The sequence below is a fragment of the Eretmochelys imbricata genome, chromosome 2, assembly GCF_965152235.1.
Source record: "Eretmochelys imbricata isolate rEreImb1 chromosome 2, rEreImb1.hap1, whole genome shotgun sequence".
NCBI lineage: Eukaryota > Metazoa > Chordata > Testudines > Cheloniidae > Eretmochelys > Eretmochelys imbricata.
In genome coordinates, this window is record NC_135573.1 from 229102268 (window position 1) to 229128314 (window position 26047).

Consider the following 26047-nt stretch of genomic DNA (forward strand, 5'->3'; position numbering starts at 1 on the left):
TTAGTCTGAGTCACATCTACCAAACTGCAGCTTCACAATGCCCTTCCCATGAAGTTGGAGAATCTGGTTGTATTCTTTGGGCATCGCGTGGAAACCCGGCTTGGGCAGTTGGTTGTCATAATAGTGGTGACTGATTGGCATCTCCTCTGTGGTTTTAGAGAAAGGCCAGAAGCCATACAACTTCACATTCTCACACAGTTCAATAGCAGCACTAGCAATCATAAAACCAGAAGATAATCGGTATGCTTTCACGCCCTTAGTTCTCCAGAACTGGGCTAGACTTTTCAGGTACCTGGGATGAAAAAATATCGCCCTCTGTTTTGCTCTGAACTCTTGTAGAGTGTGGTATACTTTGAAAGAAGCAGCTGTGTTGCTTTTGAAGGAAAACGCTGGCAATAAAAGGAAAGCATTTCCATAACTTGCAATGTTCTCCAGAAAGGTCACCTTCTTTTCATTCAGCTTGTTGTATCTGTCAAATAAAATGACTAGTGAACTTATCAGTTTTAGAGGGAAAAAATGCTTGAATTCAATATTCAACAATTTATTATTGCAGGCCAGATTTTCACAACTGCTTGAGCATGTAATCTGTGAGCACTATTACTACATGTACAGATTAAATGGCAGTAACTGTAAATGATATGATCACAGTTTTGCATGTGCTATTATGAAAATCTGGCCTTATATGAATTATTTAATAATCACAAATTCACTATGCAATTTACTTAATTTCACAGGAGTTGCCATACCAAATCAGACCTGTGGTCCACCTAGTCCAGAATCATGTCTTCAAAGGAAGGTGCGAGAAACCCCACACATTTAAAAATGTGCACATTAGTATATACCATAAAAATCTTTATGCAAAGTAGTCACTACACGTGTGATAGCTGCTTTACAAATGTAGGCTGCAACCATGCAAAGACTTGTGCATGTGCCTAACTTTAAGTATGTGAATAGTCCTCATGGAGTTAAAGTTAAGCACACGCTTAAGTCTTTGCAGAATCAGAACCGTAGCTGCTTTTTAAATACTACTGGACTGATTTTCCAGGCTGATGACACCCAAAGCTCTCACTGACTCAGCACTTTTGAACATCAGACCATACTTCTAATGAATTGCCAGATCTCATGTCAAACTGTTGAGCCCTCCAAAATTCTGCAATATAAGAAAAATGGTCAAAGTGATTTTGCTTTGGGACTTTGTTTCAGCCCTGCAATAGTTTTTACATCTGTACTGTAAATGCCTTGAAAACACAGTTCATAACAGAATGGCTGATATAACTTCAACTACAGTGTTGTGAGAAGAGCCCCACACTTAGCTTGCTAATTAGAAGGGATTAAAATTAGAGCAGTTCTCTAGACAACCCTTTCCCTCTCCTCCTTCTAAGGCACTTACAGCTTTCCCTGAAAAATACAATCATTGAAATGGCCAAATCCCAAAGTCCTGACTCATTTTTACTGAGTCCTTATGAAGGCTGATGCTGTTAACTTCAGTCGAGATTTGCCTGAATAAAAACCGGAGTAAAAAACTTAGTGGAACATCATGATTAAGCCCAAGAGCAATAAATAGCTTCGATAGCCACCAACGAAACTACCTTCTTATGCTAAACCTCTGCTTTTGCTTTTACTTGCAACCCCACTGAAGTCAATGGGCAAAATTCACTGCTGGTATAAGCCACTAATACAGCTCCATTTACATCAGTAAGGGTTGCGAGCGCATCAAAGCGGAATTTATTCCAAAGACTCCAGCTATCTCCTTGATTCAATGACAAACTTCTTTCAGAGAGACAAGATGGGGAGGTAATAGCTTTTACTGGACCAACTTCTGATGCTGAGACACACAGAAGCTGGTCCAATAAAAGATATTACCTCACCCACCTTCTCTCTTTCTAATATCCTGGGACCGACATGGCTACAACAAAACTTCAGTTTTCTGTGTATTCAATTGTTTTCGTCTCACTTTTAAGCTAGAGTCAATTTTGTCTGGTTGGTCTGTTTGAGGAATACAGAGAAGACAAACTGTAAGATGCTGTAAGATTATTAAGCAATAAATATCAACATACCACACTGATTCATTTGGCAGATAAGCACTAGCTAGAACAGCTAATGGCCCAATGTGAAACTGAAGGTTATACAATAATTAGCAAGTTCTAATCAGACTTTTGTTGTTGTTTTCTTCCCAAGAAGTGGAAGCAAGCAAAAACACTTTGGAGGAAAAAAAAGGGAGATCTACTTTGGGTTGGATTCTTTAGTGTTCAGACAATGCATTACAGAAATTTAGGCCCCAATTCAGGAAAGCACTTGAGCATATTCTTAATGATAAGTCCCACTGATGGGCCCTAAATGATAGTCAATAAGCAATAAGCTCAGTTTTTTGCTTAAGGGCTTTCCTAAATCATGGCTAGAATGCCAGCTTTAGAGAATGAACTTGAGATGAGAAATGCTGCTGTTGCTTCTGGTTAGGAACATGTGGTGGGTGCAAACAAAGGCACTGCTCATCTCTGTATTGTCGACTCATTTCTGTCCAAAAGGACTTGTTTAATGGGCTGCCATTCGCTTGTATGGCTTTTACCTGGGAATTAAGGATCACTAATGAAGTAATCAGAATGCATTGCCCACCGTGATAGCTTCCCAAAGGGTTTAAAAACAAAATCTAAAGCATGTCCAACAATTAAACAACATTTCACAGGAACAAAAATTGGGGTGATACTTACTTCTGTGCTATGATACTTGGATTAACAGTCACGAGATTTGTTTTATTGCCAACATCTTTGCTAACACTTCCTGTGGTTGGGGGAAGGTTACACCTGAGATTTAGAAACAGTTATTTAAACAGAACCCCAGCACAAATGCCCTGCTGTTATTCTATGCAAATTCCTCGACTGCACCATAACATTTATACGTCACCTCCCTCTAAGCACCCGATAAATAAATATTAATGAACCCTTACTACATGCCTGAAAATAAGTATTTAACCGGTTTTACAGATGAGTACACTGAGGTACAGAGTGTCACATTTTCTCCAAATTACACAAGTCAGTAGCCAAGCTAACAAAAACCCAAGAAGTCCCACCTCCCAGTTCCCCTGCTCTAACCACTAGACTATATCCTGCCACTGTGTCCTTCCAAGATAAAGTAATGCAGCTCCTCTAAAGGTTTTCTGTAGTTTTGACTAAAAACAGTGAGATTAATACTAAAGATGCAATTGGCATAGTGATATTATTGCCTGCATCAAAGATGAAAATGGAAAAGTGTCCAACTACTAATGCATTCCAACTACTGATTCAGTAGTAAATACTCAATTTCTATTAAAGGTAAAAAAAAAGTTTTAGTCTGAATTATGTTTACCAACACTTATGTTCTTTAAAAACCTGCTACATTTAGGTTTAGCATCACTTCTATTCAAGCCAATCATCTAAACTAGACATGGCAAGGCTTCTCTTTTGTTTTGTTTACAAGCACAGATGTAAGTCAAAAATAAGAAAGGTGACAAAATCCAGTGGAGATGGGTGTGGACTCAGAGGTCTGCCTGCAAGGTTGTTGCTCATTCACATATTGGAAAGTTTCTGGTGGAGAACAAAGCGGAATTTTACTTCCACAACCTGGAGTGAGACTCAAAAGGAATCTCTGCCACCCAAGCTCAGACCCACGGTGTCAGGTGGGCTCGAGAGCCCAAGCTGCCACCCAAGCTGCAACATCCACACTGCTATTTTTTGTGTACTAGCTCAAGCCTCACTAGCCCAGGTCTATCAGTTGCTCTCAGCTGCAGGATAGACATACCCTTAGGCACCTCAGGAGGCAGTTAAGTGCCTATAGGGATTTTCAAAAGTGCCGAGGTGCCCAACTCCCATTGGGAGTTTGAGAAGCTATTTAGGTGCCTACCTTTAAAACCCTTTCCACTCAGCATTGCAAGGCCTAAAAATCTTAAAAAACCTAAGCCCAAGGCCCCAATCCTGCAAAACATGTAACCATCTGCTTGACTTTATACCTGTGAGTAGTCCCCTGAATGTCAATTGGTAACATTTTTAAAAGTACCCAAAAAGTGACTTAGGCTCCTACAACCAGTTTTCAAAGATATCCGAAAAATGCCAGTAAGGGCCTAGGGGATTTTCAAAAGTGCTCAAGAAGGTTAAGGTGCCTAGCATGAAGACTAAGGCAAGGGTAAGCATGTAACATTTAATGCTAGCTTGGGTCACAATAAAAAAATCTCTTCTCCTGATCAAAAGAAAAATACCCCTCAACCCTAAATGATGCTCAATAAGCAAAAATTGGAGTTTCTCAGAGGCTCAACCCCCAAACTAGAACACATCCAGGTTCATACAGACTCAGATTTTATTGGCAGAAGGGACCATTGTGATCATCTAGTCTGACCTGCACATCGCAGGCCACAGAACCTGACCCACCCACTCCTGTAATAGACCCCTAACCTCAGGCTGAGTCACTGAAGACCTCAAATCATGATTTAAAGACTTCAAGTTACAGAGAATCCACCATTTCCATGACCTGTGCCCCATGCTGCAGAGGAAGATGAAACCCCCCCAGGATCTCTGCCAATCTGATCTGGGGAAAAATTCCTTCCCCACCCCAAATGTGGTGACCAGTTAAACCTGAGCATGCCGGCAAGACCCAGTAGTTAGACACTTGGGAAAGAATTGCTGACATTCCCTGAAATCGCAGGTGTGTGAATACATGTGCACTTTTCTCTGCTTCTGCTCTGTTCTTATACGCACTCAGAGTAGCGAAATTTACAGAGCAGAACATGATGCGTGGCTATTGTGTTGAAAAATGGGGCAGACAGGCTGAGAGGATGGGGATGGTGGGCATGTGCATGCCAACTAACCATAGCACAGCCATTTGGTTTACTTTTTGGCCTACCAATCTTGACAGTCCCTTCAAGCACTCTAATCCCAATAGTGTTTAGGAGCTCTTACCTAAATACAAAGTCAGACTTATCGATTTCAGCTCCGCAGCTGGAGTTTTTCAGAATGCCCCCATTTCCAACCACTGCACAGTGCTTAAAAGGATAGTCCAAAAGGGGTGGGGACTGAAAAGAACAAAAAGAGCATGAACAGAGTTTGGGGTGGGGTGTTTTTTTTTTTTTTTGGCAGTTCTAGTATATGGAATCAGAACGAGAACTACTTGCAGGCTAATGCCAGTAAATTGCAGAGAACGCACACAGAATGCGGTACATGTCTGCCACAGTCAGAGGTAACAGAGAGGTGCAATGAGCAAGAATGGACTGTGAGCTGCTATCTTTGCTTTCAACAGTTTGGGGAAGTCACTTTGCATTGTTAAAATTGAAAAAAAAAAAGATAAAAACTTGCTTTGTTTGTTTCTTTCCTCAGAACATATTTGATATATGTTTACCATATAACACTCCTGTTATGGACAGTATCCCCTCAGGGACACAGGGTATGTCTACACTGCAATGTAAGCCCAGGGTTAGCGGGACTCAGGGTTAGTGGGACTCGAGTCTACTGACCTGTTAAGGAATCCTGGGTTTAAGCATCTACACTGTTTTTAAAACTATGTTAAGACTTTTCTAACCCATGCTTCAAATTGGGGCTCTGGCATCCACACAGCTACACACAGACCTGAGCCAAACCAACCATATCCCAGAGTCACAAGTGCTGCTCTAGCCCTCTGACCGTGATGGACTGTGGGAAAAAAACTTTACTGCCCACCCTTCCTATTACAGGAAGTCTGAACAGCCTGAGCCTGTCGAGCAGTCATTGTGGTTTGTGCATTCCTAATGACTGGAGCCAGTGGCATGGAGGAGACGCCTTCTGAAGAACTTCTCTTGCTTGTACTTTCACTTTTGTGACTGGCAAAGCATCCATGAGGCACTGGTGGACATTTCAGCAGCATTTTCTGTCCCACCAAAGGTACCGGACGGATTTCCTGATGGAGTAGCAGGAGGAGTACCCTGGCATCGCAGACTCACACTGGCTGCTGCTTGGTACAACTGGCATAGCCACTGATGCCCCATATGTAGACCAGAGCTTCTGGCACAGGGCCATGAGCACATTGTCATGAATACCTGGGAGGACCAGCAGTGGGTCCAAAACTTTTGCATGAAGCAAGCTACATTTCTGGAGCTTTGTGAATAGCTTACCCCAACCCTCCTGTGTAAAGAGACAACTGAAGTCATCCTTGCTGGTCCAGACGCAGGTTTCTATAACTGTCTGGAAGCTGGCTATTCCAGACTGCTACAGGTCTGTTGCCAACCAGCTTGGGGTTGGAAAGTTGACTGTGGGTAAAGTGGTAGCAGAGATCTCTGAGGCAATCAGGTGTGGGGCTCTTTGGTGGAGGAGAGGGTTTCAGCGAGGAAGCAGACACTTGGAAAGCGGCTCCTGGAACAGGAGCGGCAGCTAAGGGAGGACAGAGCTCAGAAAATGGTTTCAGCAATTCCTCCTGCCGTTGCTCCAGGCTTCCATCCCTCTTCTTCTGGTACTGGACCTGCTGGTCTGCTGTGTCAAGAACATTGATCATAATGTATCATGGAAATGCTTTGTTTGGAATGGCCCGTGAGCAATTCCTGATGAACAGCAGGCAGTAGAGGTGGAGTGGCCTGAAACAGGACAAGAAACAGAGGGATGCTGTCTAAAGTAGCTCAGTGGAGGAGCACAGAATTAATTCTTGTGGAATCACAAGGACATAAAACAATACATTTCAAAACTGAACCGACATGTATTGTGAAGGGGATGCTTCAGTCCATATTCTCTCTGGCCACAGCCTGGTTATTTGCAGTTACAGCACCATGGTTAAAATTACAACCGTTTTCTGTTTTATAAACATTTTATAACAAGTGGCATATGGAGCACATATGTGGGGGAGGATAGTGCCCTTGCTGCAAAGGCTTCCCCATCATTTCAGGCCTTTCACACTTTGGAGGACATAAAACTCCACTTGTGGTGCCCTATTGCCACAGGGAGACGTTATTCCAAGCTGCTGGTGGGAAACCTGCAGTGTATGCAGCAGAAGTAGTCAAATCTACAGTGACGGAACAGCACATCTGTGAGTGGAGTGGGCTAGTCAGCTACTGAGGTCGCCTTTCGCACAGTGTAACTGCATATCTGGAGTTCCTGCTTCAGGAAAAAAGTTATCAGTAACCAGGACTGGGTCTGAATCCACGAGGGAACTAACAGGATGCTGTGTTAGCTCACACATGGCTGTGCCCAGTTATTGCTGCATGCAAGCATGCGGAACTCCACAGCCTTCTGCCTCCCTGCACCCACCACAGTTCTGGACAAAAACTGACACCCCACTTGCACTTGGGAGAAATAATTTGGTGACCCACAGACTGCATTGACTACCTATGACTGAAATGGACTAGATTTGGAAATAGAAAACTTTTTTTTTTCCCTCCCCCCACAGACAGTTTTCACTGTTTCCAGGTGGCTCCACAGAGCAAGGAGGAATGATTACGGAATGGCAAATTTCAAGCCCTTACTACTGAAAGGAAAAACATGCATGACCCTGACAAACATCTGTGACGACAGTGGAAATACCCTTTACAGCTGTTTATGACTGTCTGTTTGAAATTCCCAGTCTCCGTTTTGAACTCCACCTGATTGGAGGGGGCGGGGGAGAGAAAGGGACACCAAGGCGCTGTGATACAATCCATCATTAGTGAACACACACTGGTAGCCAGGGCTGATCATAACTTGGGCATTGCTTCTAGAGCAGAAATCCCTCCCAATACTGTAATAAACTGTAAATCAGAGTCATAAACTTACCAGGCTCAAGGGTGGCTTCTGTCTCCACCAGGTTTGCTGTAGACTCAGCAGTGGACTGTTCTCAGAGGGGGAGAAATCAAACAGCTCTTCTGAGTTGGGACCTTGAATTTGCTGTTGATCCTGATACACAGCCTCCTCTGGGATTGGTTTCATAAACAGTCACTTTATGCACCTCTCTTGAAGCCTGCTGCTGGCTCTCATCAGTCCCCATCCTGGATTCAGGGGCCAGCAGGGCACCATCCCAGCTCACCAGGTTATCATTCATGGTTGGCTCCATGCTGGGTGCAGTGCCACGCACACGGTCAAACTCCTCATAAGACATCCATGATGTTAGCAAGTTGCCCGAGGTGTGGTTCTTGTCTCTGGTCTTCCAGTACTTGCTTTTAAGCCTCTTACTACGCTCCCTGCACTGAGCACCCATCTAAAGCTGCCAGTTTTTTTTAAAGCTATCCGCTGGTACACATGGTCATTCCTGGTACATTTGCTGAAGTTCACCGTTTTACTGGCCTTGCACCAGAGATTCACCAAAATTGCGCTGTGCTCCCGTGACCACAAAGCAGCACGATTTACAAAAGTCTTGCCCTGCTCAGTCTCCATTGCAAACCCAGGAGGCTCTGACAGTGTGCTGGGAGCTTGGTGTTCAGAAGAGAAGGGGTTAACGCTGACCTGAGCTGCTACCATACGCCAAGTGGGGTGACTTCCATTTTCAATAGAGTCGACTGGAAATTGTTGAGATAGCAAGGACTAAGGAGGTTGGCCCATAGAATTGTGGGACACTTCTGGTGGACTCCCAGGACAAGACTGAAGCAAGGCTGCAGCTACACTGCAAAGCAATAGAGCTTGAACCTGGGGTCCTGGCTTGACTTGTGCTCAGACCCTGCAGCCCTGAGGGTCCTGGGACCCTAGGTCCATGCAGTTGCAGTGTAGATGCAAGGGTGGTGTGTTATATTTGATCCTGAGCTTAAGCATGGAACTGCAGTGCAGATATACCCTTAGTGGGACCATGTATCTAGGGAGACCTCCAGGAACTGCTACTGCCAGGGGGAAACTCAGGTGCCTAATGTTATCCTTCCCCTTTTCTCAAACTGGCTATGTGTGCTGGGAGGGAGAAGGAGAGAAACAGGAGAGGGTGCCATACAGGAAAGCAAGAAAGTGTGTGAAAGCTGGTAAATGCCAGTCCCTACAGAAATTTCTCTCAAGACAACACAATAAAAGGGCTTTGTCTGGAGAACAAAGGCACCTCTTTGATGTTGGAGAAAGAATTTGTTTTTTGTCACTCAGTTTCACTGCAGAAACACATTGTATTTGCAGGAGACAGACCCAAGGCTAAACTAGTCTGGCTGGGATAGCCAGTGCATGTATCTCTCTGATATCTGCGGATATGTACAAGGCTTGATTATCCTCTCACTTACCCTAGTTTTACACCACTGTAACTATCTACTTTAATGGAATTACTCCTGATTTACATCAGTGCGAGAGGAGGATCAGGTCCATAGTACTTGAGCATACATAAGGAAGAAGGTGAAGAGGTGTCAAGAGGAACCATTTGTCAGATACACTCAGGAAGGGAGAGGCACATGTGATCCAATGGGCAATGTTCCTTTCTGTGCTCCATCCACAGAGGATGAGTGTCTCTAACAGTCTCTTTAGCTCAACCTGTAACATAGTCATGTTTTCAGTTCTAGAGAGGTCTGGTTCAGTTCCTGAGATCTGTCACACAGTAACCGGGATTAGCATGGAATAAAAGAATACAAACCACCTATTGAAGACTGAAACTTTTCATAATCACCTGAAACTAGGTGTGAGAAGAGCAATGTTAATTTGCACAATGTCTATGGACTGAAGGCCCTGATCTGTTGCCCCTGGACTGGAAGTACTGCCGAGGCACATCTGGCTGCTGAGAGAGGTTGCAATTTGCAGTGTTCTGCAGTAACCCCTGTGGGCTGAGCTACCAGTGGAGTTCATAGATACTAACGGTACGTCTACACTGCATCTGGCAGCGAGCCTCCCAGGCCAGGTCCACTACCAGGACTTGTGCAAGCGTGCTAAAAATAGCTGCATAGACACTGTGGCTTGGGCTCTGAAGTCTGTGGGGGCTGAGTGGGCTTGAGAGCCTACGCTCCAGCCCAAGCTGCAACCTCTACTTAAATGCATTGGTGCAAGCCCTGCTAGTACAAACCTGTGGACCTGTGCTGTGAGGCTCTTTTCCTGGTTCAGTGTAGACATATCCTAATGGGAGTTCCAGCCAGCCCCTCTCCTTTGCACAAGAAAGTTATCAAGAAATAAGGAGAGAGTGTGGGAGTGTGTGTGGTGGGTCCATCCTCTGAAGAGCCAAATAAAACAGCTCTAGTTCTGAAAGATAAAGAAACTGTTCTTACCTCAGGCAGCATCCGAAAAATGTCCTCTGTGATGAGGAGAGTCTTTTTATTGTCCACCTCATAACTCATGTTACTTCCCAGCGCAGTATTGTTTTGAGAAGCAATAAAGTTGTGAACAGCATCACAGCAGGAAGCTAGTTCTAACCTGCAAAAGACCAGTGTAGCTAATGAACGATAAGGAGGTGGCAGAGAACTAGAAAATAAAGTCTGTTTTTAATTAATTTAGTTACCAATAAAGCTGTGTGAACCTTTCAGAATGACTTTTGTACTGGTTACAAAACAAGTCAGGGGAAAACAGCTCAGCTTTGTCAACAACGATTTTATGGTTTGTGGCAAACCCAGGAAGCCCTTCTCTTTCCTTGTTTTTCCACCCTCCACCTTTCAGGAAAATAGGCCACAATCACGCTTATTATTGTTATAAATTAGTACTACAGAAGCACTGCGGCCCCATCAGAGACCATGGCCCCACTGTGCAAGGTGCTGTACAAACATATAATAAGAGTTCGTCTCTGCCCTGAAGAGTTAATCAGATTTCAGCAAAAATGTAAGAGGTGGGTGTAACAATCAGAAGGGATGGAGAGAGAGGATATGGGAACAGTGAAAGGAGACACCTGGTTACGTAGCTCAGCTATGAGAGCAGCTAGATGGTTGAGCTAGTTAATGAATGATTAATGTCTTCCACCACTCAGCACAGTTCTGCTGTGCAAGATTTAGCAGATGTTAAATGAATTAGAAGATACAAATAAATAAGATAGATATCTTTGTGTGTGTGTGTGTGTGTGTGTGTGTGTGTGTGTGTGTGAGAGAAATAGAAAGATAAGCCAACACAGTCCGCAAAAAACATCTAATCAATAGGGCAGCCTCCATTTAAATGCCTTCTAGAAGAATGGTCTCTTGATTGTCCAACTCATAACTCAAGGGGCATGTGTAAATGCTAAGCAATATTATTTTGAAAAGCAGTAAAGTTGTGAACAGCACCATCAGGACTCTGAAATCTGCCATTGATCCTGCTGCCCTTTGTCTTATTCTGGGATCTGATACACCTCACAATGCATCATGTCCATGATACCGGGGAATCATTTTGGCCCAGAACTTCAAAAGATACTTCGGAGCCTAATTCCCACCGAGGGTCTGGGCCTTTATCTCTAAACACTTTCACCTCACACTTCCAGATTGTCAGCCTGTGGTCAGCAGTGATAGCCTTGGAATGTCAGACTGAAGGACTAGCGGATGCTGCACCTGGACACAACGTGGGCATCTCCCAAGCAGTAGAGGCAGCATTGATGTTTGTTGCTGACTGAGAAGGAACTTGGGCAGGAAGCGCAGATTTTAAAGCCTGGGGTCTTCAGCACAGTCCCGTACCCCATGCATGCGTACGAGAGGGGGGGTGTTTATAAGTAAACAGATTCCCCCAAAAGTCTCAAATCAACTCTAAATAATTACTAAAATGAGTAAAAAACTATGTAAAAACAGTAAAACAGCTAAATACTATAAAAAAAAGCTACACACAATTACACTCTTTTTAAAAGGTGCATCACATGCAAGAGAACACTAGTAGTTCCTGCATGATCCAGGTCAGAGTGAAAAGGAACTGGAGACGTGGTCGGTCTGCTCCACCCTTTATCGCCTCGGACGAAACCATGAGGCGAGACAAGGGCGCATTCATGAATCAACGGACGCTACTTTCAAGTTCTCCAGCTCTGGACGCATGGTGCGCATGCGTCATCCTTCAATGGAATACTATAGGGACCATCACTCAAAGGAGAATTAGGTGAACAGTTCTCTGGTGTGCTCTTAGAGCACCACTACCCTTACTCAGAGCAGATAGTATGGTTACAAAATAGTCTGATATTGTCTAAAAAGGAGTTATTAATCCTAGTAGAGATTCTCTACAAGACCTTGTGCGCTGCTTAAGCCTGACTTAGCCCTATGTTCATGGTCTAAGCAGTGAAAGGGGCTTTATTGGCCTCTCTGCAACAGGGTGATTTGGTTTTTTGAAAACAGTTTATAATTGGAAATTTGAGACACTTATCTAGAGTTGGACCGTTGGATCAATATAATTAACTGTATTCTCTAAGGGAAATTATGAACACAATTAAATATTTTGCTGCTTTTAAAATAATTATTTTGTATTTTTAAATTGAAAGACCAGCTGATACATTTACTTTTAAAAGTCTGATTTTTCTTACGTTATCTGTGAATTGTTGCTAGCTGCTGACCCCCAACAAAATGATGGTTGCAGTTATCTACAACCTACCTGGATGCAGATTATCTTTCTGTGGAGAAAGCAGGAAGTGGGAGGGGGAAAACCAGGACATGTGAGGAGGCAGTGCCCTCACAAACAGAACTGTAGCTCAGGGAAGGACAGGGTCCTGATGAGGAACAAGAAAGAAAGTAAGTTGCCAGGAAAAGGGCCACATGTAGGGAAAGATATGGAAGGGAGGGCCAGAGGCCCAGAGTGGGTGCACAAAAATGATGGATAAGACCGAAGTGGCTGTGAGGGAGAAGACATATGAGAACTCCATGGAAGGAAAAGTCTCTCAGTGGCAAAGCTGAAGGGTACAGCGACCAATATGGAGACGAACCAGTGTGCAGTTAGCACTCAGACTCTGGGGAAAAAAGATATTGGGAGAGTCTGCAAGGCAAAAGCTACATGAAAAGTTGTTAGCAACAGAGCAAGCATTACAAGTAGCCATAGAGACATGCAATTTCAGAAGGAGAAACTCAGAAACAACATGGAAGAGAGGGGTAAACTATTTCTCATGGTAGGTGACCTGGAGCAGGATGACCTGTGGAGCCAGCTCCAGCAGCTCCAGAGGAGAAGGCATCCATACCTCTGAGGGATGTAGTCTTTAAGGGGAGGGTGTGTGACTGGGTGTCCACCCCACCAAGGCCTAAAGGGGTATATTAGGCCAATTAACCTATAGGCTGCATCTGCAGTGCTAAGGCCTGATTGCTGATGAAGGATAAAAGTCTGCAGCTTGAATTCCATTGGCACAAATGAATAAAGCCTAAAATCACTAAAGCAAAGAAATTGTGAAGCTGCATCTTGCTCAAAAGAAATGTGTAGGTATGAAAAACAATTATAGCTGTGGAGGTACCCAGCTGGGTTCTGTAGCTTGTTGTACTAACAATATACCTCTTACATGAAAAATCTTTGAAGAATGTTAATGTAGTAGTTAATATTCAGGTTACCTAGGGAACCTGAGACTAAAAACTCTAGATAGAGAAGCCTGTGGGGCAGAAGCAATCCACCCTACAGTAGTTTCCAAAGCTTTAGGAATGAGCCTTCTGGGAAAAAGCAAGGCTCTTTCACCCATCTTTTTAACGTTTGCTGTTTCACTGTAATATCCAAGAAGAGTGAAGTCTTGGTTTGGTTAGAACAAGCGTAGATTGATGTAAATCTGTAAAAGCAGGAAGAATTCAGGTGGTCTTTAAAGCGGAGAGGTTAAGAGTTAGGCTAGTGGAGTTGCCATGCTTATGTTTTAATTGATGATAAAGAACAAGGGGAATAAGGCTGAATTTTGAGATGAATGGTCTCATGGGAAAATATTTCTGATCAAAATTCATGTAGTACCAAGTATTGGAAACAGTAGAAGTTTAGACACACTTTTCCTTATTTCCTCAGTCACTTGTCATCTGCATTCCATTCAGCTGTGGTAAAACTATATCACAAGATACTACAGCTGTTGGTATCTCTCTGCCATAGCGAGCTGGAAGACAGAATAAGAAGTAGGAACAGCTGTGGGGATGGATGATATACCCAAGCATGTGACACAATATGCCCCCCATTGGATGCACAAAGGCAATAACCAGAAGACAAGTGCCAGGTGTGCCGTGCACTCCAGTGGACAGTTTGAAGTTGGTGGAAGTGTTTTTAGCACAGTGTAGACAGACACCCTGAAATGGAGAGAAAGAACACAACACTTATTTACCTATGAGGCCTGGGCAAAAATTCATCATACAAAGGTAGGTAGGTAGATAGGTAGGTAGGTGTGTGTGTGTGTGTGTGTGTGTGTGTGTGTGTGTGTGTGGATTTGTTTAGTGGCAGTCATTGACTTTGAGAGATGTGAGGGAAGGACAATTCATCACACAGCTGTCGGAACACTGACCACTGGTTGAGAACGAGGACAGTCCCACACAAAGCTGCAGGTAAAAGTCACCACTGAGCTCTATACAGTATGAGCACTCACTGGGACAATGCTGAAGGAGAACATTTGGACAGGGGGGAAAGACAAGAGTAGTAGCAAGAAAACTCATTGTGCCTGTCAGTTTTACACAAGCTGAGGCAGGTAGTGGATAGCCAGCTTATACCCTGTGTTCAGATCTGCAGCATAGAATTGCCAGCTGTTACCTTTTGGCCAACCACTTAAGTAAATATTTCTCCCTTCGATCCATACCTGTTCCTTGTATTAATTCACTGCCCCGCCCCCTTGTTTGTCTTTGGGTCCGCTAGGCTGGAGTCATCTGTGGAAGGCAGTAGAGCTATGATACTAGGAGAGATGCTTGCTCAACATTAGGCAGGGCTGTTTTCTAGCAACAGAGGAATTGTCGTACTGGAACCGAGCAGTGATTTATCTACTCTAGTACCAGTCTCTGACAGCCGCCAGTACTAGATGCTTCAGAGGAAGGTGCAACGAAGCTCAGAGCTCAGTTATGGAATAAGCTATGCATGGGGGAAGCTTTTTTCAAATCTCATTAACTCAAGAGTAGTTTATGCCTGGAAGCATAAAGATTTACATCTCTTATAAAAATGTATTTTATTTTATCTATTCTATTCTTCAAAGCTGCAGGGAAGTGAAGTGATCCTGTACAATACTAAACATGCCTGTGAGGTTGGTAAGCACTATTTCCATTTTACAGATGGGCAAACACAGACACAGAGAAGTTCAGTAGTTCGCCTGTGGATACTGTGGTCTGGCCATTAAAGGACTCCAGTGGATTAGGCACGTGAATGGCAATTTTAATCCTCCTCCTAACAGTAAGTAGCTGCATGACCTCATTCATGTCAATACCTCTCTAAACTGAGTTTCATCATCTGTGAAATGGGTGTGACTCTATTTACCTAGCTCATAGGGAGGCAGAACGGAGCAGTATTTGTAACATACGACACAAGTGTCATGTACTATTCTGATAGAAGCAGAACTCAGTAGTTCCTTGCTCCCAGCCCTGTGCTCAGTGCATTGGGCCAGTAGCCTATAAAGCAGGAACATGTGGACAAACAGAAATATTAATTTAGACGTAGAAATAGACAAATGTGAATTTATAAGCAAAAAGCAGAACTTTGACTTTTCATATGCTTCAGCATGAAAAATTTCCACTGTCCCCAAATTCTGTGAAACGTCTAAACACCAGAGTGCAACTCCTTTCCTATCCAACATTACACAATGTGGTGCTATTCCTCCCCTTCCTGGCTCAAAAAACATTTCAATAATCTCTTAGAGCTCTGTTCCCCACACAACTCTGCCAGTACATCATCATTTCTAAGCTGCTATTCTAGTTCCAGGTCTCTTGCTCAGTGATTGATAAATATACCAAAAAGTGTGTGGTGGGCTTTTAAGGTGCACACATTTAGTTAGGAAGCAATGTACTGAATCTTAAAGGAAAGCATATTTCCTCTGATGTGCTAAGGGATCAGAACTTCTGCAAGATTCTGAAGTGCTGGAAGAGCAGGATATCTATAAAATTTTAATATCCGGCTTCTTGAAAAGAATAGAAAGGAGAAGAGATTGAGATAAAGAGAGAGAGTTACTTGAACACATACACCCCACGCATGATAATCATCCAGCCACCAAAACAAGTTAACTTATAGGTCAGTGATCACATTATATATAAATTAGATGGGGGAAGGGAACTTATTTCCTAAGCTTTTAGGAATTAATACAACTGTTACAGTAAAAGTCAATGGGCCCAAATTTCAGTAAGCCTACCCTAACCTAGCACTAGGGTAGAAGGCCATATAATTACCTTAAGTTTCCTAGAAGGCTAGTGCATCCCAGAGTTTGCACCTCTGCATACTTCTGCCCTGATCTTTGCAAGCATGACAAAACTTGTGAGCCTTTTCTGCTCATTGTACATACTTCTGGTCAGGAGAAAAAAAAAAAAAAAAAGACTGCTAGAGCAACAGTGAGGATGCTCATAGACTCCTCTTATGCTGTAACAAAATGACTGGATAGAAGGTACCATGCTAGATTCTTCTGGAACTTATTCCATTTAAGGGCTAGAACAGGTGTGGAACGGGAGGTTCTGGTGGAGACAAGCCTGGAACAGGGAGAGGTTGCTCTGGGATACATCTGCCTCACTGGCAGGGCAGAAATAGTTTGTAGAGTGGCAATTGGGCCGTTCTGAAGCGGCTCTCTAGGTAGTAGGCCGTAAGAGAAAAGCATCAGAGCACAGCAGCCCTGACTGTGGCTGGGGAAACAGCAGATAACCACAGCCTCCCCTCCAGCCTGTTCTGCAGGCATATTATTCCTGCCCACCCTGAGTTATGACCGAAAGGGTCTGAAATTAGCATGGCTGATTTTGCCTAGAGACGTGAACTTACATAGCTCCTTATTATGCTCTAACATCTTTGTGCCTGAGGGGCCTGATTCAAACCCAGCTAGAATCAATGCAAAGACTCTCACTGGACTTCAGCGGTCTTTGGTCAGGGCCTTAGCACCGTACATTGTATTGGCTCAGCTACAGGAACAGTGTTGGTTAGTTAACCAATGCTTCACGACCAGCCATGGGAGCATACCATTTCAAATTCTCCACAAAAGGATGTTTCCACCCCACACACCCAACAATTTTTCCTTAGCATGATGCAATTGACTTTAGTCAAACTGGATATTAAAATCCCAGAGCTACCTAATTCTAAACAGCTGTAAGGGAGGTCACATTTTTAATCATCTTGCCACATCATTGTAGAATAATGTGATTGAAGAGTTTTTCCTTCTTGAAAAATCAGTATTAGCAGAATGAAGTTGTGCTTCACTGAACCTGAAGTTGTGCATTTCTAACTGTAAGATCTTTGGGGCAGGGATTGTTACTCACTGGCCCTGATTCAGGAGAACACTTGAGCACATGCTTACTTATATGCAGTCTTGAACAGGGATGGATTTAGGCATGGGTTTACTTGGACTCTGGCTACAATGGGAACCCTAATCTAGCATCAATCCTGATGGGGGCCCTCCAAGCATTTCTACAAGAGAAACTATAAATAATAGCTTGGAACCTTGAATTAAGAAATGTATTGCACATTTACAAAGCCTCTCAGATACCAGAGTGGCAGGCACATTAGAGATGTCCAAATAGATATCACTATGCGACCGCTTTTCACTTAAAATTGTCAATTTTCTTTCTGGAGCTGGGAATTCTTTATTTGGCTAATTCTAGTAAATTATCCAATTGTTCACTCCCAAAATGTAGAGAAAATTGGAGAAACTAGATGTGTTTAGCTCTTAGAATATTTCTGTGTAATGTATTGCACTGAGCACAAAGACAGCCCAAGCTCCAGAGAGATAACAGAATCTTACAACCATGTACTATGTACAAGAGGCACTGGTTTATTTGGTATCAATTTCCTGGGGAAGATCTGCACCACACATTTATAAAGCGAGCCCTCAATAGATTGCTTTTTTAAGTTAATAAAATTAAATTACCTAAATTTTGTATATTCTTCTGGTCTTCTTTTCCATGTGCAGTTCTGTATTTTTGTCACTATCTGAAGATAATAATCTTCAGAATACCTTTAAAAAAAAAGTATCAGAGGCTAGGATATATATAATATGTATTTAGTTACAGCTATAAACTCAATTTCTCAAACATTCAAATGATATAGGTATTAATAATTTTTTATAGTGCATATAAACAAATAAATCCCTTTGAGTTTCCATGACCCATTTTACCTCTTTGTAATACTATTATTGTGGCCTATTAAACCATCTTCTTTTATCTCTTTGATACATTATTGAACTTCTATTTTCAGAATTTTTCAATACACCTACAGGTTTAGAACTTGAATATTTTAGGTTCATTGGACCAATCAAAGTGATCTCAACTCAGCAGTCCAAATTAATATATAAATCTCTGCCTGTATTATGCCTGAAAGCCTCTTTTTCTTGTATTCAAATGCTTTAAACTTCAATGATGTTTTCAGAGGTAGCTGTTGCAAACCAAGAAGTAGCCTTGCAATTCTCCTTTTATTCATTTATTTACTTCATAGATTCTTCCAAGATTAATTTTATTATCCAAGACTATCAATATTTAAACATGAAAGTTTGTTTGTAAAAATCTTAAGTAAAAATATCAAATCTGTACTGTATACACCACAGAATCAACACTACCAGAGCATATGGAACCAGAGGTTTTTGCATACGGTAAGGAACCTTTTAAAAAAAGAGATTTAAGTTAGTTCACAGGTGAAATACAGCAGAACATTTTATCAAAAGAAAGAAGAAAAATTCTCCTGTTATGGATCTTTGCTAGGACAGATTCCATTTGTGCTTTTTTTATGTACCTGGAACCTAACGCAGTTGTGTATATTTATTCCCTAAAAACAAATCTGATTTATGGTTTGTGGTTTTTTGGTTTGTTTGTGTGTTTGTAACGTGACTACTAATTTCACAGGACTTATATCTCCAAAGAAAACCTGTACCCAGTGTTTTTAGTGAAAAGGATTATTTTTGGAATCACAAAGGATAATTAGAGTGCCACAGTTTTTATATGCAAACGTTTCTGAAAATTGCATCTTTCCTTTTGTTTGCTTGAGAAAGGAACAGAAGTTGTTTACTGTGTAACGTTAACTTTCTGGTCAGGTTTGCCAGATTTCTAATTACTACCTATTTGCAAATGGAAAAAGAAAATGCAATTATTTAGGGCCCAATCCAAAGACCCACTGAGGTTTGACTTCATTAGGCTTTGGATCAGGTCTTTAAACATACACAGTGTAGCATACATGGTCTCGAAATAAACATTTAAGTGCAATGAAACATGACATGTTTACCAGAGCCCCAACTTATTAGCATATTTTCATATCATTTGCCCTCCATGAACAAATAAAAGGCCACGACCATGACCTTGCAGATATTTAAGCATATGCTTTCTTAGTATGTAATAGTATGGGGAGTGGGAGAGGGGTGGAGAGATGGCATATGCAAAATTAATGGGCTACTTCATTTTCTGCACAAAGAGGGGCAGAGGGGCCAGGAGGAACCTGAGCCAGGTTGATGTCAGAGTCTATACTCCAGAGTCCACAGTGTCTACACTAGGAAAATATATAAGATTTTTCTCTGCACTGGTGCAGTTTCACCATTGGCAGCCAATGATGAAAGCTGTAATGAGGAGGAGATGCTGGTGTCTGTCTATACAACGGAACAACTAGTCTCCTATGGGCAATACTACAGTCACTATAGGTAATTCAGTTTTTATAGTAGCTCATTTCTAGACCTTTTCTGAAGAGAATCCACTTGTGATTGTGTATTGGTTTGTAAGAATGTGAACTAATCAGGAAAGAAAACCCCAAAGGAAGATCTGCTTCTCAGATTCCGTCAAGCAGATTTAAAAAAAAAAAAAAAAAAAAAAAGCCCTAGATTGAAGAAGTCTCCCTCTCGTTTTTAGCTGTGAATGAGAAATCTTCTTGTCTTACTAATTTTTGTTTTTTTTCATTTAGACCAAGAATAAATCCAGTGGATGCTAAAAACAGCCAAACACTAGTTGCACATTTTCAGTTTGCGGTTTTATGGTTTTGCATTCATGTCAATGAGAATTATGTGCAAAAGATGAGCAGACGCTTCATCTTCTATTTAAACCAAACATAGCAGAGAGCAAACCAAACACCTACCTTTTCTTCTTGATCGATGAAGACCAAATGTAGTCCTGCATCTCCTTACATTTTGAAGCCAGTTGAAGTTGGTAAATTGCATTTTTGTGAGTTGTTCTGTTGGGGAAAAAAAAAAAAAAAAAAAGATGAAAATCTTCAAAAGACAGAAAACACTCTTAGCAACCCCACAGTTAATTTGCTGTGACAATGAGATTAATAACTGCCACAGATTCTGGAAAAACATTACCAATGAAGTCTGAATAACTTCTATTGTGAGGTTTCTCTGCAGAAGGGGAGGTGGTTGTTCTCACCAGCAACAAATTTGATTTAACATAATCTCAGTTCATATCAGTTGCCTTGTGCCAATTCCAATGTAAATCAGAAATGTAATTAAAAAAATAAATGGGACTCGGAAGCAGCTTGAGCATTACATTTTGAAGATATATTAAAATATTTTTACAATAAATATTTAACAGAGGGTGGTTTTCCAAAGCTGTTGCTAAAATGCAATACTCAGGAACAGCCTACAGTTCAAAGAAAACTGGGTAACTCGGGGAGGCTACGTAACTGGATGTTAAAACTTTCACCTCTAGGTCGCTAGTTTTAATCTAGTGACCCAAGATTGTTTTCCTCTTTATTTTATAGGGTAAGATGATGTATAAAGAAAATGTAGTCACATGAACAACATTTAGTCATCTTAAATAACTGTTCTCCCTCCCCTCCGCCCCTGAACGTCTAAGTATGCCTCTTGCTCCCATGTTCCTGATAGACGACAGACCCGTTGGTTATTAAGCCTCTCTGGGTACGGCTACACTGCGTTTTAAGACCCACGGCAGTGAGTCTTGGACATAGATGCTGGAACTAGGGGTGCTGGGGATTCACACCATCCTTGGCTTGAAGTGGTTTCCATCATATACAGCGTTTACAGTTCTATTCAATGACTTTCAGCCGCCCCACTATAAAAATCGTTCCAGCACCTATGGTCTCAGAGCCTGGCCCTTCAGATTCAGACTATGGCACTAAAAACAGCTGCGCAGACGTTCGGACTCAGGCTCTGAAAATCACCCCTGGCTTCAGAGCCCAAGTTCCGGCCCATGCCTGAAGGTCTACACAAGCTGCTTTTAGTGCCATAGCTGTAGACCTGGGCTCAGAGACTTGCGGTCGTGGGTTTTCAAATGCAGTATAGACGTACCCTTTGAGAAAAGTATCTTCTATTTCTCTTAGCTTCACTCTGGTATCCATGCAAATAGTATCCTCCTCTCTATCATCTCTTGCAACATTTTTCTTCCCTCTGACATGAGGTTTTTTGCTCCACTGACCATAATTTCTCATTCCTCTTTACTGATTCAGTTCATACACTCAACTGACCAACATTAAGTTAACAGGCTTTTGTAGCCAAACATTTCAACACTGACTCTGTAAATTCACCTTCTGGCATGCTGGGCCCTAAATTATCCCCTTTAATGATACTAAACACATTTGCTAGACCTAGGTGAAGATATTCTTATTCCAGCATAGAAAACCAGTCTAAACAAAAATGACTCTTCTTAAAGAGTTCCCTTCTGTCACAGGAAAGGCCAAGACCCTGTCTCAATAGGCAACTGGAAGGAGAAAGTATCCTCTGTGCTTATTGATACTGTATGAATTAAATTATATGAACACCCTTTTTAACAATCAGGTAGTGTGGGCCAGATCCTTAGTTGTAAATCTGGCCCTTTGAATGCACAATTTGTTCACCCCCTACACCAAAACTCACACTGTGCAAGAGTGGCTTCATTTCTGGAGACTGTGTAGCTCTGACACTCGGAGCATACTTGCACAAATCACGGTTAAAGGTGTGTAGCTTGTGCACAGATGCGGTGTCATTTGTTCATGACTGCTTATGTGAGGGTGCTCTCCTGAGCAACCCAATCCAGCTCTCAGAGTCACAGCAGCCAGACCACTGCAGTGCATACATACTCATATTCCAGTGATTAGGATGTCAAGGGCTTTGTACATTTCAGCCTCAATGCTGATGAGCCAGGAGCGCTGATGCTGTTCCTGGGCCTGTGTCACCATCACTGGGATGTGTAGGGGCCCAATCCTGTCCTTGGGTGCACACCAGGCTCACAGTGAAGTCCCTGGGAGTCCTGCACCCACATATTGAAGTAGAATTTGGCACACAAATACTGAATTAGGAGCCAATCCTGCAGTTCGTATTCGGGCAGGACTTACTCAGGTAAGAATCGCAGACCAGCCCTTACCAGACTAAGCAGGAGCAAACAACCAGTAACAACATTTTGGTACTAGGCTATGACAAGCATTTCCATGACCAGGCAGTAGGACAGAGAGGAAGTAAGAAGCCTTTCCTCCCTCAGGACAGGGCACATAAGGGCTGGGCAGAATTGCCACTGTTTGCTTGGAGACCACAGGAACAACTCACCTAGAAAGCTGCTGTGATGGGGAGAGGGAACATACGGCATGCCCAAGAGGGAAGTCACAGACTGCACTTCTCCCTGGACAGAGAGAGGGCATTCCCCCAGGAGTACATCCAGGGTTCTTCTTGGGGAGCTGCAGCTCTGCACACACTTTATTGGGGGCTGTGGCAAAATGCCACAATCTAGCTCTTAGATGTCCTATATAGCTAAAAAAAAAAACAAGCAAAAAAACCCAAAAAACAAAACAAAACCCACAGACAACAGCTGGTATTACTTGTTATCAGCTCAGTGGCCGATTTTGGATACGGTTTCTTAGGTTAATACTTCTTTTGGAAGAGTGGCATACAGATATAAGGGCATCAGGTTTTCAGGGCACTGAACTCAGTACAGCATGTATATAATTGACAATAAACGTTCTGTCAATACAGTTCTCACACACACACAGGTTTACAAGTGGGTTGAAGGTACAAAAGAACTAAATGAGGTCCCTTTTTTCCTGGCTCTCATAAGAGCTCGGCACACATGTGCTTCAGCAGATTTTGGTTAGCCCAGATTTATAGATGTAGATATTTCTTTAAAAAAAAAAAAAAAAAACAACACAACCAGAATGACACCACGAAAAAATAAGTGAATACACTGTTCTTCTCTTTTGTTTCTGTTCCTGCTCTGGTTGCTAAAAATTACTCTTATATTGCAGGAGTTCAAAGCACAAATGGGGACACAGTCTACGATTAATTACATAAAAACCATCTTGAAAAGAGAAATATTATCAGCCAAATGCATGTTACTGGTGCAAACGGTCATGGCTTATAACCAGAGATATGGGACTGGATGGAAGAGTGAAAATGGATGGAAGAGGAACTGTGCTAAGGACAGATCTTGGAATATTCAATAAAACCTTGTGATTCATCTACTTGCTTGGATGTTATCAACATGAAAGAACACAGTCAGAAGTGTTAGCACACTTACAGCATATGAAGGGGGAAAAGCTGCTTCTCCAGAAAGAATGAAGAGGAAACATACATTGCAACTGGGAGATGTAGTATCCGGCTTGAGTAGACATACATGAGCTAGGTCTGCTCAAGCTAGTGCACTAAAATTAGCAGTGTGGCCATCTCAGCACAGGTGGCAGCTTGGGCTAGCCACTCAGGTAGGTACCCAGGCGGGTCAGGCAGGGTTGTACTCAGGCAGGCTAGCTAATGCCACTACCTATGTAGCCTTGGCCACACTGCTATTTTTAGCACACTAGCTCCATCAAAGCTAGTGCAGGTATGTCTACCTGAGCTGGAAATTAAACCCCCAGCTGCAACGTAGACTTGCCCTGAGTTGTTACTCTACCTCTGTAAGGGAGCACTTTTTAGGAAGACATCCTCAAAAGTCAGCCAAGGAGAACTGAAGACATAGGTGCCACTTGTCATTTCAGTTAAGCTGGTGTAAATCAGAACCTCTTCCCATTTATGTACATGGAGTTTAAGTCTGATCAGCCTAATCAGGCCCATGTCTGATATATACCGACTATTTGTATCCACAGGTACACAAAGCATTAGCCCCAGCAGCCTCGGAGTTCAAAACAGGACAAAAGAGATCTCCAAATACAGAAACACATACAGCCACAGAGGATCCAACAGCAGCTGTTTGTTTTTACACAGAGACCCTCCTCATCACCTGCTGACAGTGGTTTTTCAGAGATACACAAAAGCCAATGGTAATAATCAGTCATACTTTGCATTAGTTGGTTTCCACATAAAGTAAGGCTGGTTCAAAATTACAAACTCAGTTGATACACTATCATTGGCTTGTGGCTAGTACTTAAATGCTTGTTTGAAGCCTGTTCAAACAAGTTCTGAAAGCTGGCCTGCTAGGTTTCCTGTCGAGAAGAAATCACCTTCTGCCAGAAAGAGCCAGTCAGAAAATGGATCTGATATGGCATTATTTCAGGTAGACTGACCATCTGAGGCACATCCCATCATAACAGTAACACATCAGTATGCAAGAACTGATGTTCTTTCAAGGAGTGAACTTCAGCTCTATACAGAACACCAGCATGAGGGCCTGGGCCCTATTTGGTCCCACTTAAGCCTTGAGGCCTTGTGCTGAGCCTCTGCACAGGAGTGATTTTCACATTTGAGTGAGAAGCTACGCACACAAAATCAACTTCAGTTTCCATATTGCTACATTTCCTGGTGCTAGTGGATATACTGCATGAAGTTCATTGGTCCCAGCAAGAGCCTTTTGACTAGATCATTGGCCTGCTTTTAGTTTATAGCACTTGGACCAACAGAAAGAAATTGCCTCTAAATGACAGCATGAAGCTTTTACTTTTTATCCTTATAATCCACACTCACATTAGGCCACCAAAGATACCTCTTCTGCATGTATTTTGTTTATAAAGCATGCATTCAAAGCTCATGGTGCTGTACAAAATTTTAAAACAATGGAAGTCTATAGGTTCCAAAGCCAATTTTAGTATTATTGCTTGTATAGCAGTGACTCACGGAATGGCTAAAATTACTCCTGTTTTGCCATTAGAGATATCTTAATTCCCAAAATAGTAGGGGGTTTACACTGGAATAACTAAGGTCTGCAGGTGGCATTTCAAGATTCTATTGCACTATCCAGAGATGTGCAGATTTCTGACTTGAACAAATAATTTAGCCAGTCAGTAAATGTTTCATGGTGTGACTAACAGAGACGATCTAAAAATTGCTTGGCCTAGTGAATAGACATCTCTGGCTAATACCTAGAACTGTACAAAACCAACTTTTCTGATGAATTGGAAACTAAGCACCAATCAAGCTGGTTTCATCCAGGACTAAAGCCAAGTTCCACAAACGTTTCAACTGAAACTGTGGCTTAGGGCAGAAACCATGCAATATCCAGAGGTTTTAACCTTAAACCAGAGGAAACTTGACCATTTCATCTGAGCTTCCCTTTGAGCTTTTAGGGGTGTTCAAACCTTATATCAAACCTCAAATCTAAATTCAATCATATAACAGTTTTCCTAGAGCTTTCAGACCACATTCTTCCTGCCATTACACTAGGGATGAACTTGACCCCATGTATTTTAAATTATAAACCCATTAGGAGATTAGCATCACATATGCTGTATTTTTTGGTGGTTTCCTCATCCATGTCTCTCTCACAGAAGACAGACAACGGCTGCTTCTTAGGCCTTCTCTACACTACAGGGGAAATTCAATCTAAGCTACACAATTTTAGTTACGTTAAGAGCGTAACTCAAATCGACATAGCTTAGATCTACTTACCGCGGGGACCACACTACGTGATGTTGACGGGAGACACTCTCCCCTTGACTCCCCCTACTCTGCTCAATCTAGTGGAGTACAGGAGTCGACAGGAGAGCGATCTGCGGTCAATTTAGTGGGTCTCCACTAGACCCACTAAATCGACCGCCAATGCATCCATCGCTGCTCATGGATCCCATAGTAAATGTAGACAAGCCCTTAGACTGCAAGGTCTTTAAGGCATGGACTGTCTACACTTTTGTACAATGCCTCGCACCCTAGGAAGCTCATCCTGATAGATTATATTATGTTAGTACCTCGAGACCCCTATAACAAAGATTTAAAACTGAATCAACTATAGTGGAACTAGGCTAAGCCAGTGTTTCCCAACATAGGGGGGTACCTCACTTTCTGCAGGAGGGTGTTGAGCTGATAGGAGGAACAGCAGGGTTGGGAAAAGCTAAATGGATCC

The 26047-nt window shown here is 42.4% G+C and overlaps 1 protein-coding gene across 1 annotated transcript in view; it reads right to left on the reverse strand.

The window, feature by feature from the left end:
• The window catches only part of ST8SIA6 (ST8 alpha-N-acetyl-neuraminide alpha-2,8-sialyltransferase 6), a 42643-nt gene continuing 16596 nt past the window's right edge, over positions 1-26047 (reverse strand). Inside the window, exons 3-8 of the mRNA XM_077809434.1 lie at positions 19935-20030; positions 17755-17841; positions 10112-10256; positions 4926-5038; positions 2709-2801; positions 1-469 (exon numbers count right to left, since the gene is read on the reverse strand). Coding sequence (XP_077665560.1) covers positions 1-469; positions 2709-2801; positions 4926-5038; positions 10112-10256; positions 17755-17841; positions 19935-20030 — 1003 coding nt within the window. The remainder of the gene's footprint in view (positions 470-2708; positions 2802-4925; positions 5039-10111; positions 10257-17754; positions 17842-19934; positions 20031-26047) is intronic.